At 37.6% G+C, this 14076-nt stretch overlaps 1 protein-coding gene across 2 annotated transcripts in view; it reads right to left on the minus strand.

Annotated features, from left to right (window-relative positions):
- LOC122399818 (leucine-rich repeat and calponin homology domain-containing protein) overlaps positions 1 to 14076 on the minus strand; it is a 60659-nt gene that overhangs the window by 11066 nt on the left and 35517 nt on the right. Inside the window, exons 2-13 of one of the 2 annotated variants that reach the window (XM_043400794.1) lie at positions 12372 to 12516; positions 11392 to 11624; positions 8231 to 8367; positions 7915 to 8130; positions 6933 to 7091; positions 5345 to 5466; positions 5071 to 5217; positions 3864 to 4258; positions 3647 to 3798; positions 2781 to 2918; positions 2483 to 2560; positions 1281 to 1520 (exon numbers count right to left, since the gene is read on the minus strand). In XM_043400794.1, coding sequence (XP_043256729.1) covers positions 1281 to 1520; positions 2483 to 2560; positions 2781 to 2918; positions 3647 to 3798; positions 3864 to 4258; positions 5071 to 5217; positions 5345 to 5466; positions 6933 to 7091; positions 7915 to 8130; positions 8231 to 8367; positions 11392 to 11624; positions 12372 to 12516 — 2162 coding nt within the window. Of the gene's footprint in view, positions 1 to 1280; positions 1521 to 2482; positions 2561 to 2780; positions 2919 to 3646; positions 3799 to 3863; positions 4259 to 5070; positions 5218 to 5344; positions 5467 to 6932; positions 7092 to 7914; positions 8131 to 8230; positions 8368 to 11391; positions 11625 to 12371; positions 12517 to 14076 lie in introns of those variants that run through there. The other variant, XM_043400795.1, reaches the window with a different exon arrangement.

Consider the following 14076-nt stretch of genomic DNA (forward strand, 5'->3'; position numbering starts at 1 on the left):
GAGAATTTACAACTAAATCTAACTGTATATTTTGTACAGAGTTATCTCGGTGCTCTATAACATTGATTTGGCTGAGAATTTCTCTTAATAAATTAAAAAACATAAAATAAAATCAGAGTAACAGAGAATTAACAAACCTAACCTTCATATCTTACATAACATTACAAAAACTAAGATTTGGCTGAGAATTAAGTAGTCATTAACAGTTTGAAAGTGTTTGAAGTACCAGGGCAGAACTGATAGCGAGAAGTAGCCATGTTTGTTGGCCATTCATTGGCTTTTGTACAAAATTCTAATAGCAAACGATCCCATAACATTGGAAAAACTAAATATTTAGCTGAGAATTACTCTCAATAAAGTAGACAGAATAAAATAAAATCCTAGTAACAGAGAATTAGTAAACCTAACCTTCATATCTTACATAACATTACAAAAACTAAAATTTGGAAGAGAATTGAGAAGTCGTTAACAGTTTGAAAGCGTTTGAAGTATTAGGACAGAACTGATATTGAAAAGTAGCCATATTTGTTGGCCTTTCTTTGTCTTTTCTTCAAAATTCTAATAGCAGACGATCCCATAACATTGGAAAACTAAATATTTAGCTGAGAATTTCTCTCAATAAATTAGACAAAATAAAATAAAATCCAAGTAACAGAGAATTAGTAAACCTAACCTTCATATCTCTCATAGGGTTATTTTGGTACCCTATAGCATTGAAAAAACTAAAGATTTAGCAGGGAATGAACTAGTTCTTTACAGTTTGAAGTGCAGGACAGAACTTATAGCGAGAAGTAGCCATTTCTGTCTTTTCTTCAAAATTCTAATAGTAGCCGATCCCATAACATTGGAAAAACTAAATATTTAGCTGAGAATTTCTCTCAATAAATTAGACAAAATAAAATAAAATCCAAGTAACAGAGAATTAGCAAACCTAACCTTCATATCTTACATAGGGTTATATTGGTACCCCACAGCATTGAAAAAACTGAAGATTTAGCAGGGAATGAACTAGTTTCCAGTTTGAAGTGCAGAACAGAACTTATAGCGAGAAGTAGCCATTTCTGTTGGCCTTTTTCCGTCTTTTGTTCGAAATTCTAACGGTAGAGGAGGGCTTTGCCTATCAGGGGTCGTTCATCGGAGGCTCGAGAACCCCGGTGCTCTGTCGAGTGGCGTCTCTCGGTACGTGGTTATCCAATCTTCGATCGTGCGTTATCTCTTGCGAGCGTCGTTCGTTCCGTCGTTTCGCGGCCTGGCGTTCTCTCGTCTTCGTCGCTCTTTTTTTAGTCGGGCAACGGGAACAGATAGAGGAGGACGAGGGTGGAGAGGAATGTGGCGAGAAGCATCGCGGACAGAACGCGATCCTGAATCGTACGGGATGAACCTGGGGCCGACTCTTCGGTATCGTTCTCCCCTTCGTCGCGGAGAAGGAGAAGAGCGGAGACGAGACGCGCCAGAGCCTCCAGCCCGTACGCGTCCATGTAACCCACGTCCATGATTGCGTCCGCGTCCATTAACACCTCCTGCAACACCAACAACGATACTACTCAGTCCCAGTATCTACCATCGTCGCTGGTCGATCGTGTCTTTCACACAAAACCCTGACAATTTTTGTTCACTCCTCCTTGAGATCAACCATCCCTATTCCGAAAGTTGAGAGGGACTCTGGGATTGGGATTCAGATTAAATTTTGAGAAAGTCGAAGTTGGTTCGTTTTCTTTTTGGGAAGCGGGAGGATGCTTAAAACGACGAGAAGACACTCTCTTTCTGTGCAAAATTTAGATACCAACTGATAGCTTGCGCCACCTGGCGGCGAGTTTCCCAACTACCAATCTCCCCAAACTGTAGCAAACCGTTTGAGGAGATTTGAGGGCCTCGTATCTCGAAAAGGAACGTCGATATAAAAAAACTATAAGAATAACTTTTCATTCCCCTCGCAAAATGGAGTATTTTTCTATTTAACAAATTTCTTCCATCTCTAACCCCTAGCTAGTTACGTTGATAGTAACCGTTTTCCAAACTTGGCACAGAAAGGTGGACACAAAAGCGAATTACGGATTCTAGGCGCATGCAACTAAAGCTTCTCTTGCTCCTCTCTGTCACGAATAGCGGATTCTTTTGATGCTTGGAAAGGGACGTACAACCTCGCGACTGTATCGAAATCCGGGGACTGACTAGTAGTTGCTGGAAATGTCATGGACAAACCTGACGGAGCGGTTCGATTTACTTGGACGATCGTTTTCGTTTTCATAGCGTTTCTCCGTACTCGAGTAGTATCGTTCGATTATTTTTGGAGGCTCGTGCGCTCTCGACGGTGCACGAGACGTTTTGGCGAACGGAAAAATTTTAATGCTGTGAGTAAACGTGTCGGTACGCTCGGTTTCGAGAGTGTCGCGTCAATTGTTGCGGTGTTACGAGCGAGAGACAAAGCACAGAGACTCTCGAGAGAAAGATCGGGTGATAAAATAGTGGGACGATCGCTTACCTCGTCGACGCCGATCTTCCGACACGCCTCCAGGAAGTTGTCGACGTTACGTCTGCATCTCGCCATTGTCAGCTTGGGCTGCAAGCAGAAATTGATTTTAAATTCATCCCCATAGAAGCTAGAAAGCATCTAACAATGTGTGGGACCAACGCTTTTCAAAAATTAAAAATAAAAATCAACTTTATGTAGGATAAACTATTAAAAAATAGGTGTGTAATAGGTTATAAAATGGAATTGTTCATGGTTTGTTCGAAAAGCGTGCGTCCATGTTTAAAATTTTTTATATTAAAATGCTTACAACGGCTGGTGATGGGACGTGGATGCTGGCGACCGATCTGGGTCTCACGTGATTCGCTAAATGACACAGAACAACTCCGTCTGTAAGCGCAGGCGCCAGGTCCTCCGGCAGCGCCATCTTCAATCTCGTTTCTATGTGCTGGAAAAGGAAACTAAATTCGTTCCTCTTCTATCGACTAACAAACTTAGTTTTCATTTCTACACACTTGGAAACTATATAATCCAAACTTTGTCATAGTACTAATTGTTATAATCTAGTCAAAATACATTGGTCAAAAGATTTCATTCATGGGTGGTATCAAAAGAGGTTAGAAAGAGGTGGGAAAATATTTTTTAGTGTCTTCCAGTTTCTCAGGTTCTCAATGAAGTTGAATTAATCCCCCAAGACATAAATAACACAAATGCAGCTCTAGATATTAACAAAAGTCCACGAACAGTATTCAGGGGAAAGTTATTGTGCATGAAGCGAGGGACTACTGTACACAAAAACACTTTTTACTATCTTTCAGTTCCGCAATGAAGTTTAGTCACTCCTATATCTAAACATTTAATCCCCCAAGACACAAATAACCCAAACAAAGTCTTAGACATCAATAGAAGCCCATGAACAGTATCGAGCAGAGAATTATTGTGCATGTAGCGAGAGACTACTGTACACAAAAACACTTTTTACTACCTTCCAGTTTCTCAATGAAGTTTAGTCACTCCTACATCTAAACATTTAACCCCCCAAGACACAAATAACCCTAACACAGTCCTAGAGATCAATAGGAGCTCATAAACAGTATCGAGGGGAGAATTACTGTGCATGAAGCGAGGGACTACTGTATGCAGATGATTTAACAGTCGTTAGAAAGCAATACCCACGCTTCGGAGTTGCTCGATCAGGTCAGCCTCTTCCTTGGCACGTTCGAATTCCCTTCTCATGGTGAAGGAGTACTTTTCTGGCACGTTGCTGTTCCAGGTGACGGATCGCGGCGACTTTGGACTGCCTCCGTTCCTACTGGGGCTTTTGTTACCTGACAGGACCCAATTACGATTCAATCGACGCTCTTTAATTTTTGTTTTACGGGTTTTTAGTTACCTTCCACGTAGCCTACGGCGGTTTTGACTAGTCTGGGAGTGTGTCCGGGGCTGGAGCTCGACGACAAGATGCTCGACGACGTTTTGATTGGCGAATTAGGTTTCTTGTACGGCTGCTCGAGATACTTGCCGTTCTTATTGTTGTACTCGTTGTTGCTCCCGTTGATGATCGGCGTGTTCTGGTAGTTGATGCGCGACGGTGTCACTTTCTGCACCGGTCTCTTCGTCGCGTTCTCCTCGTTGAAGATCTGCTTCCCTGTCAGGGCCACCGCCTCCTTGTTGCTGGTGGAATCTGGGTCCTGGGAGTCGTTGCCAGGTGGCGTCACCTGCTCCCTGGGCCTGTACACGCTGGGCCCTTCGTTGACCCTTTGCTGTCTCAATGCTTCTTTGTACTCTCTGAAAACGCAATCACAGAAATATTACAAATTTGGAAAATTAACGCAACAAAATTGTTTCTGTTTTTTTTTTGGGTGTCAGGATCCCTAGAAATATAATTTATGAGGAATAGTTAACTTTTTATTTTACTTTCCAAAATTTTCAATATAATGTAAATATTTAAATTGTTGAGTTCCCTTTTGAGAAATTTGACATTGAAAATATACAGAATATTTAGGAACTCAGTTGACAGCTTTTAAGTATGATTTACGTTCAGCTACTATATCTTCTGTACAGTTTGGCCTCTAGTTCTTAAAGATAAATATACGTTGCATTCCTCTGCTCTACTTACCTGAGCCATCGTTTTCAACTATTAATACTATATCAAATATAGGAGCAGTGTAGAACAACATCGATGCAAAAGTATTTTCCAATATGAGATTCAAAAAAATTTGTAAGTCACTATTAGAATTAAAATTAAATTCTCAAGTACAAATATAGGGCCCATTGAGTTGTCTTTTTGAAGTCACTAACGAGAATTAATATTAAATTCTCAAATACAAATATATAGGGCCCATTGGAGAGTCTTTTTTGGGTCACTAGTAGAATTAAAATTAAATTCTCAAATACAAATATAGGGCCCATTTGGAGTGTCTTTTTTGGGTCACTAGTGGAATTAAAATTAAATTCACAAATACAAATATATAGGGCCCAGTGGAGTGTCTTTTGTTGGGTCACTAATAGAATTAAAATTAAATTCTCAAATACAAATATAGGGCCCATAGGTACACTTGAGGTGTCGAATCTCACCAAAAAGGCGTTGAAACGCTCACCTGTACGTTTGGATGTGATTGAGGGGCCTCTTCTCCTCTCCGTTGGCCAAAGGGGTGGAGTTTGCAACAGGGTTTTGCAAGGGTTGCACCGACTGCGTGATCGCCGACGCCGGCTGCGTTTGGTTCAAGTGACTGGTTTCGAGAGGGCTGCGAAAAGAAAAAAAAATCGTGCGCCTCGCGTTCAAACGGCGAACTTTGACATCCACGAATCGATCGAGACCGCGTTGCGATGACGCGTAGCGGTTTCTCATCGGTTTATTAACGGCTCGCTTACCCGGGCGGCGTAATTGACGCGTGGTAGAGGCCAGAGGTCATCGGTCGTCTGACATCGGCGCCATTCTCCGAGGTGCTCCTCTCCAGCCTCCTCTTCTCCAACTGATCGTGCAGTATTATGGCCTGTGAACATCATAGCGTAAAATAGAATCGCCCCTCGTTCTTCCACGGCAACTTGAAAACTCAGTTTTAGCCTCAAAAGTCAAGTTTTCGATTTGCACCGCAACTTTCCGTGTTTGAAGTTGTTTGTAGACGTTTGTTGTTTTGTTTTTTCAAAACTGGACACCGGGTATAAGATTCTGGGGATCAGTGATGCATTTAAATTCAGGTTTGAAATGGTTTGAAGTGGTTTGATATGGTTAGAAGTGGTTTGATATGGTTAGAAGTGGTTTGATTTGGTTTGATATGGTTCGAAGTAGTTTGGACGTTAAAAATTATAGAAATACGAAACTTAGAACTCTTGAAAATCTCCCAAAGACAAGATTAGTACTATTTCAAAAATTTCAAGCCATAAAACTCAACTTGAAACTCAGTTTTAGCCTCAAAAGTCAAGGGTTTTCGATTTGCATCGCAATTTTCAGTGTTTGAAGTTGTTTGAAGAAGTTTGTTATCTTATTTTTTAAACTGGGCACCAGGTATAAGATTCTGGGGGTCAGTGATGCATTCAAACCTCAGGTTTGAAGTGGTTTGACATGGTTTAAAGTGGTTTGATATGGTTTGAGGTGGTTTGAACTTCAAAAATTATAGAAATATGAAACTACAACTCTTGAAATTCTCCCAGAGATAAGATTAGTACTATTTCAAAAATTTCAAGCTATAATACTCAACTTGAAACTCAGTTTTAGCCTCAAAAGTCAAGGATTTTCGATTTGCATCGCAACTTTCAGTGTTTGAAGTTGTTTGAAGAAGTTTATTGTTATGTTTTACAAAACTAGGCACCGGATATAAGATTCTGGGGGGCAGTGATGCATTCAAACCTCAGGTTTGAAATGGTTCAATATAGTTCGAAGTGGTTTGACATGGTTTGACATGGTTTGAAATGGTTTGAACTTATCATAATGATAAAAATACGAAACCCAGCTCTCTTATAAGTCTCCCACAGACAAGATTAGCCCTATTCCAAAAATTTCAAGCCATAAATCGGGTCAAGGCCAAGTTTGCAAGCATACTTTACGGAAAAAAGTAAACAATGGACAGTTAATCTTGTCTCCAAGTATATTATCGTGCTCGAGAGCGTTTTCTAATTATTTTCTTATCCATTTTAGTTTACAATATTGCACCGGAAGAAGACACGGAACCTTGAAGAGCAACTACGGCGCGGAGGAGGAGAAGTGAGGTGAGATTGGCGGGACGGTCCAGTGGGTTAATCGCGACGGCGTAGTTCTTTCAATGGGTTAAGGTCATTCAACGAGGCTTGAACGACGGCCAAGCGCGCCGCGACACACAGATATCGTTTTCAAGGGGCGGCGAGTTTGTGTTCGATCGCTAAATATAACCGTTGTATCATCGTACGCGCTCCGAAACCGGGGACTCCGGCGTTACAAAATCCTAGCGCCTCTGGACGTCGTTGCATCGCGGGGATATCGTACCTTGCCCAGCTCGTCCTCGAGAGACGTGTGCTCGCCTGGCGAGATGGTGCTGGGGGTCGACGTTCCGCTGCAGGACCCGTTCACGCCCGCCTCGTGGGGCAGAGTTATCGACAGTGGCGAGCACTCCTGACGCCACAGCCCTCGAATCTCGCCGTCGACCTGCGCGCATAAAGGTTGCCACCGCCAGGCGTTAACGAGTTTCGCCCCCCTGCTAGATGGCGATAAATTCGCCAGTCCCTCGCGTCGACTTTCACGCGACCTCACTCGAACCCCAGCTTTTGGAGGGCAGATTTTACTCCCAAATAATAAATATTTCAAAATTGCAACTGTAAATATTCGTGGATTTAATTTATAAATGAATTTTGCTTGCAGGGAATAAAATTTGCCCAAATCTGTTAGTAACCCGGTTAAGTGAAATGTATTTTTTTTTTTAGTTAGAATGTTAGACCACTTCCTGTGCTGGTTTGTGCATCAAATTGATGGCGGATACAGTAATTCCTGCGTTCCCCTACAGACCTTGAAACATGTTCATCGTCGTTTCTGACGCCTCTCGGAATTGGTCGAGCAAATTTTTGATATGAGACTGCTAAATGATTTAAAATGAGAAGGAGTGTCCTGTGACTGTGTAGAGTGTAACACTATAGAAACAGAGTTACCAACTCTCTAGTTCCATATAGTTAAATAAAACTTCCAACGTGTGTGTTAGTCATTTATTATATTAATATCTCTTTTTGTATAAATTAAATATCTCCTGTCGTTGGTTACATAAAATCTTCAAAATCACACAATTCTCGAATAAATTGTAAAGTTCCAAGAAATGCACCTGTGTTGAGACAGTGTCCCAGTCCCTGTGTTTGTGGCGCTCGTTTGACGGGGAATGCAGGTATTACTGTGTCTGTTCGTTGGCGAAAAGTCTGTCGAGGAGGTTGGCGAAGAATCGCAGAGAAAAGAAGAGAGCTAGAAGAAGGACGAGGAAACTAACCGCGCTGTGGATTTCTTGGGACCAGCGTTTGTCGACGCCATCGCTGGTGCTGTACCCGCTGTCGACGTTGTGGCGTCTGTGGGCCCTGGTGTCCAAGGTGGCGTGACCTCTGACATCCAATGGCGTCCGCCTCACGCGCCCCCCTCTGGCCCTCTCGTGCTTCGCCGCCTGTCTCTCCAAATATTTGAAGATGTGCGTTCGCCCGCGAATGCATAGCTGAGAACAATCGGAAATCCGAGACAGTTGTTGGCACCGCGGTCCACATTGGGGAGTAACGCGCGTGTACGCTGTAACAGAAGGGTGGGTGGTTGCTCACCGAGGCAGGCGGCGAGGTCAAAGGATTGTCGGAGAGCCGAAAGTCCACCAGGCTCTTCATTTTCCTCATCTCGTTCGGAAGCACGGATATTCGGTTCCCGCTGATATCCAGCTTCACGAGTCTCAGGTACGTCAGTTCTGCGCAGAAATGTTTGGTTATGAAATTAGTTATTGGAAAAAGAAAATTAGAAAATTAGAAAATTATTGGGAAAAGAATTGTCAAATTTAAGTACCTTTGGGGAAAGAATTTTACAATTTAATTAATTTTGGGAAAAGGATTTTGATATTTAACTAACTTTGAAAAAAGAATTTTGAAAATTAATTAATTTGAGGAAAAGGATTTCGAAATTTAACTAACTTTGGGAAAAGAATTCCAAAATTTAACTAACTTTGGGGGAAAAAATTTGAAATTTAATTAATTTTAGGAAAAGGATTTCAAAATTTAACTAATTTTGGTAAAAGAATTTCAAAATTTAATTAACTCAACAAAAATAATTGGAAAATTTAACTAATTTTGAGGAAAGAATTTCAAAATTTAATATCCCCCCTCTTCTTATATAAAGTGCCTCGCCATTTTTCATCAAATTAGATATTAATCAAGATTTAGATGTTTAGATTCCGTCAAAGCTTTGTATTCTGTAATTAGTGAACAATAATAATTTTAAAAATTGTTATTACACTGGATGTAAATAATTTAAAAAAATTATTTTTACACTGAAATCAAAGTTATTTTGAGTTCGCAAAATTCCACCATCTGGTTTCTTTTTATAATCGTGTCGAGACGAATTTAAAAAGTGTTTTGCACAATTTTTTTCTATTAGCAGATTATTGAATTTTACACGGTAGTGAAAATGGTGGATGGAAATCCACCGAAATAGTCGAACGCACGGGTAAAAAGTAACGGACGGGCCGTGAAAAAGAAGGAACTTTAATACGCGCATTAAAGAAACGTTCACCCGAGTTCAGCCTTGCAGATGGCTGCGTCCTTCGAGAAGGACATTATTTTAAAGCCCTGTCACGGGGACGTTGAGTAATTTATGCAATAACATAAAGCAGTGCTTCTCAAAAGAGAGTCGATAGATCCTCTAGAATAAAATTAAATATATATTTTTATGCAATGGGGACTCCCCAATTTAACACCATTCAAGTGTCATGGCTGCCACTAGGGATTTTCTATTTTCGATCACTGATACTTCAAACATTCAATTCTACAACACATTCAGTTTCTATTTTTCATATAATCAACAATAAATGTTTAATAATCTTCAAAAAATAAATGCAATTAAAATAAAAATCACAAATATCGTCAAACCTGGGGGAAATTTTAATGGGTGATTCTAGAGACCAAAATAAGACAAAAGTCAAGGATACCAATTTGTCGATTGAGGCTTCGTTAAAAAGTTATTAACAGTTGCGTCTCTAATAGTTACGCAAGTTGCGCATCTAGAGGCGCAACTGTTAATAACTTTTTAACGAAGCCTCAATCGACAAATTGGTATTCTTCATTTCCGTCTTATTTTGGCCTCTAGAATCCCCCATTTAATTTTTCCCCAGGTATTTTCAAAAAATATATTTAATTTTATTTTGAATACTTTTTTAATTTATCGTATATTACTGTGCTTATTTTCTGAACTAAACTCAACAAAGACTCAAAAATACTTTCACAACTGAGAAACATAACCTCGTAAAATGCTAGAGTTTCAGGTCATTCCAGGCTCATATTATTACAATGGCCGAATGCATATTAATGTCAAGTGAAACGCACAAGGGAAAACAATGTTTCTTGCGCGTAAACTATCCTTTTATAAGTCGCGACTGCATAAGGTTAAATATTTTATAGGACAGTGGTATGTAAAATGAGTCATTCCATGCCTCGTACTGGCCATAATCACAATATAATATTTAGGTCGAGGTCTGCACTCGTGAGCAAACATATAAATTCCTCCAACTGGGTCTAGCATGTTTATTAATATTTTGACCCCAAAATTAAATTCAAAAAGTAATTTAATTTACAATAAAAAAAAAAATATATAATTTAATGTTGATTAGGTTTAATTCTCAAGGAGGTTTGGACTGGCAGCTGACCTTACGTTCTTCTTGGGAATAATATAGCTCAATTAAGTGTGCACCCCTTTTGGAATTAATCATAATTTATGTTTCGCTTAGATCGTTCACGGTGATACGTTTTATAAAGCGAGCCCTAATCTCGCCGGTGACTCCTGTGGTCTGATTAACCGCATTAATGTATCTACAATCTTCTATACACTTCTTCCAAGTCACCGCCATTACTCACCGTACGATTTACATAGAGCGATAAAGCCATGTGTAATCGATCAATTTAATCAACTATCACAACAATAGGGAACCATTACGAGTGTTAATTTCTCTGACTTCAGTTCTTTTTATCGTGCATTGTATTTAAAGACCCATCTGCTGTTGATATTAGAATTGCAATTTTATTTATTTATACGGAATTGAATACAAATCTAAAGATAGGGGAAATTATAAAATGGGTGTAAATGGAAAATATTAGAAATACTAAAAATAGGGGAAATTATAAAGTGGGATAAATGGAAAATATTAGTCACATGTAGGGGTTGAAAATATTTATAAACAATGGTAAACAATGGTAAAATGATATTGTTTTTTGGGAATTAGAAAATTTTAAAAATTTGGTAGTAGAGAAAGTTTCAAAATTGGCAGGTTTTTAATTTGTAGACTTAATTTGAAGTCGAAAGGGGTGAGTTTTTTATGAAATAAATAATTTTAAAGATCTGGTAAAAAAAGAAATTTTAGAATTGATAATTTTTTGATTTGGAAACTTAATTTTAAGTCAAAAGGGGTGAGTTTTCTATGAATAAAACAATTTAAAAAATCTGGTAGTTGAAAAAGCTTTAAAATTAACAAGTTTTCAATTTCTAGAATAAATTTGAAAAAGAAAGGGGTAGGTTTCCTTCGAATTAAACAATTAAAAAAAAATCTAGTAGTAGAAGTTTTAAAATTGACAATTTTTTAATTTATGGAATTAATATAAAATCCAAAGAGATGATTTTTCTATCAATACAACAATTTTAAAAATCTCTTACTACAAAAAAGTTTAAAAATCACCAAATTTTCAATTTGCAAAATTAATTTTAAAATCGAAAGGGTTGGGGGACTTACCTATAGGCAGGTGCACGAGCACGTTGCTCCTCAAATCGAGGGACCTAAGTCGTGCAAGGTCGCCCATCCGAGGTGGCAGACTTGTAATTTCGTTGCAACCTGCGTCTAGCTCAGCCAGGGCTGACATCCTCCCCAATTCGTCCGGCAGAGATGCTAATCTATTGTGCGCCACCAGCAACGTTTGCAACGGTAGCCTGCATATCTCTCGAGGTAGAGACGTCAATTGGTTGCGACTGTGAACAAAATAATTGGGATGAATTGATTATGCAAACGGTATATATCATTCTACCAACTGTATAAATAATTGGTACGCGTTCGTGCTATTAATTGATCGTTAGAACAATTTCCAGTAACATAACGTTCATTTTATTCATTTATTTTCAACTACATACTGTGCAATATTTATTTTGAAATAACTTTGCTGGGAATCCCGGTCATACAATCATTTCAGGTAAGCAGAAGACTATTTTTTTGCTGCCAGAATGGAGGAAAATATTATTATTTATTTTTAATTACAATCTTAGCTTTTTGGAAGTTTAAATTATTTTGCAGGATCATCTTGGATAGTAATTACAATTTTTATCTAATCTCTAAACATTATAGAGCAAATAAAGTGTTGCAAATTGATATTAGGTGTACAAAAAAATAAATTGAAAATTAAACATAACATTTTTTCCATATAAAATTTCAAATAAAATAATAGCCTCTACTAACTCAAAATATAAAAATACCCATTGCAAAAAAAAGCTTGCAATATTACATTAAAAGTGATTTTTCAACATCACCAATATTAGATTGCAATATTTCTTTTAATCATCAAATTCCTAAAAAGGAGCCCACACGGTGGAAACGTGCGTTTTCCATTGCCCCTAATTGCTCTAATGGCCAACTAATTATCCACGTTCCAAAATACTAGTTAGAAGTCGTTAATTCCAACGCCCGCATGGTCGCCATCTTGGCGATCCAGCAACGCCACAAACCTAAGATCGAGGTAGTTGAGGGACTGCAGCATCGCCACAGTTTCCGGTATGATTCGTATGGCATTGTGATAGAGATGAAGCTTCTCCAGGAACGGAAATTCTGTGACCTCTTCCGGTAACTCCGCGAAGCGGTTCTTCGAGAGATCTGAAACAGAAATGAAACATTCACAGTCTGATATCATAACACTTCTAGTAGCTTCCATTTTAGTATCACAATAGCCCTAAATTATCATCCTTCATGCATACTCTACTGATCCTCTGGAAGCTTCTCAAACTATGGAAGAAACTTTATTAAAAATTGATTATATTTAATTAATCTATATAAATTAATTTAATCATTCTAAATATCCTAAATATCATTCTATTAATAATCCAATAAGTAATATAATACTATTAAGTTCATTAGATTTTTTATTTTTTACTTGGAATGAAGTTTGTTTATTTCAAATAAAATGTATCTTCCAGTAGGTGAGTATCTGTAATATGAATACTTTGTCTGGTTGAGAAATCTATATTTGAGAAGTATTATAGAAACTCAAGATTTTGTTTCAAGTTGTAGTTTCTTATTTCCATTTCAAATTTAGAGATTTTGGACTGACAACTAATTTCTTCAGGTGCATCTCTTGGGAAGAAGAGAGCTACTCATGGATCTACCTATGAGAGAAGTAGTAGTGTATTTTTGAAGAGTAAGAATATAGTAGTTTAATACAATTGTCTTCTGAGATAGTATCTAGAATTTAAGAGGTTAATTTTTAGTATTAGATATATTCTGAAAAGTAAGAATATAGTAAATTAATAGAATTGTCTTCTGAGATAGTATCTAGAATTTAAGAGGTTAATTTTTAGTATTAGATATTATATTCTGAAGAGTAAGAATATAGTAAATTAAGAAAATTGTCTTCTGAGATAGAATCTAGAATTTAAGAGGTTAATTTTTAGTATTAGATATATTCTGAAGAGTAAGAATATAATAGTTTAATAGAATTGTCTTCTGAGATAGTATCTCGAATTTAAGAGGTTAATTTTTAGTATTGGATATATTCTGAAGAGTAAGAATAAAGTAGTTTAATAGAATTGTCTTCTGAGATAGTATGTATATAAAAAATAGCTATTTGTGCAACATGAGATCAGTCATATCTTATTTCCTTTACTCTAACTTACTCAGTCTAGTTAAATACTGAGTTATTACTAGTAAATACTAGTTATACTAATTATTATTAGTGCATAGGAAGCTAGAAGTATGAAGAAGAAGTAAATAGAAACCCAAAATATTATTTCAGCCATTTCTTATTTTCTTTTATAATAAAATTTGATAAAATGTCTCTTATTATCACTAATAGCATTTTATAGGAAGACTGATCTCTCTAAGAAGTGATCTATCTTGAATCATTTCTTATTTTCTTTTATGATAACGTTTACTAATATTAGTAATATGATATAATATGTCTTCTATTATCAGTAATACCATTCTGTAGCAAGACAAATCTCTCTAAGAAGTGATCTATCTTTCTTAGAAGTTTGTGACAAGGTTTTGGGGCACATGGAGACTTATTTGACAGAAACATCAATTAAAAACGGCACTTCTTGTCCTCAAGAAGGGTGTACCTATTAATTGGTGACATTGACAGTGTTCTCATAGCAATAGCTAGTCACTTCTTACTTCCTTTCATAATAAACATTGTTAATATATCTTTTATTGTCACTA

The sequence above is a fragment of the Colletes gigas genome, unplaced genomic scaffold (genome assembly GCF_013123115.1).
Source record: "Colletes gigas isolate AHSC1104 unplaced genomic scaffold, ASM1312311v1 Colletes_gigas_Sc00015, whole genome shotgun sequence".
NCBI classification, from domain to species: domain Eukaryota; kingdom Metazoa; phylum Arthropoda; class Insecta; order Hymenoptera; family Colletidae; genus Colletes; species Colletes gigas.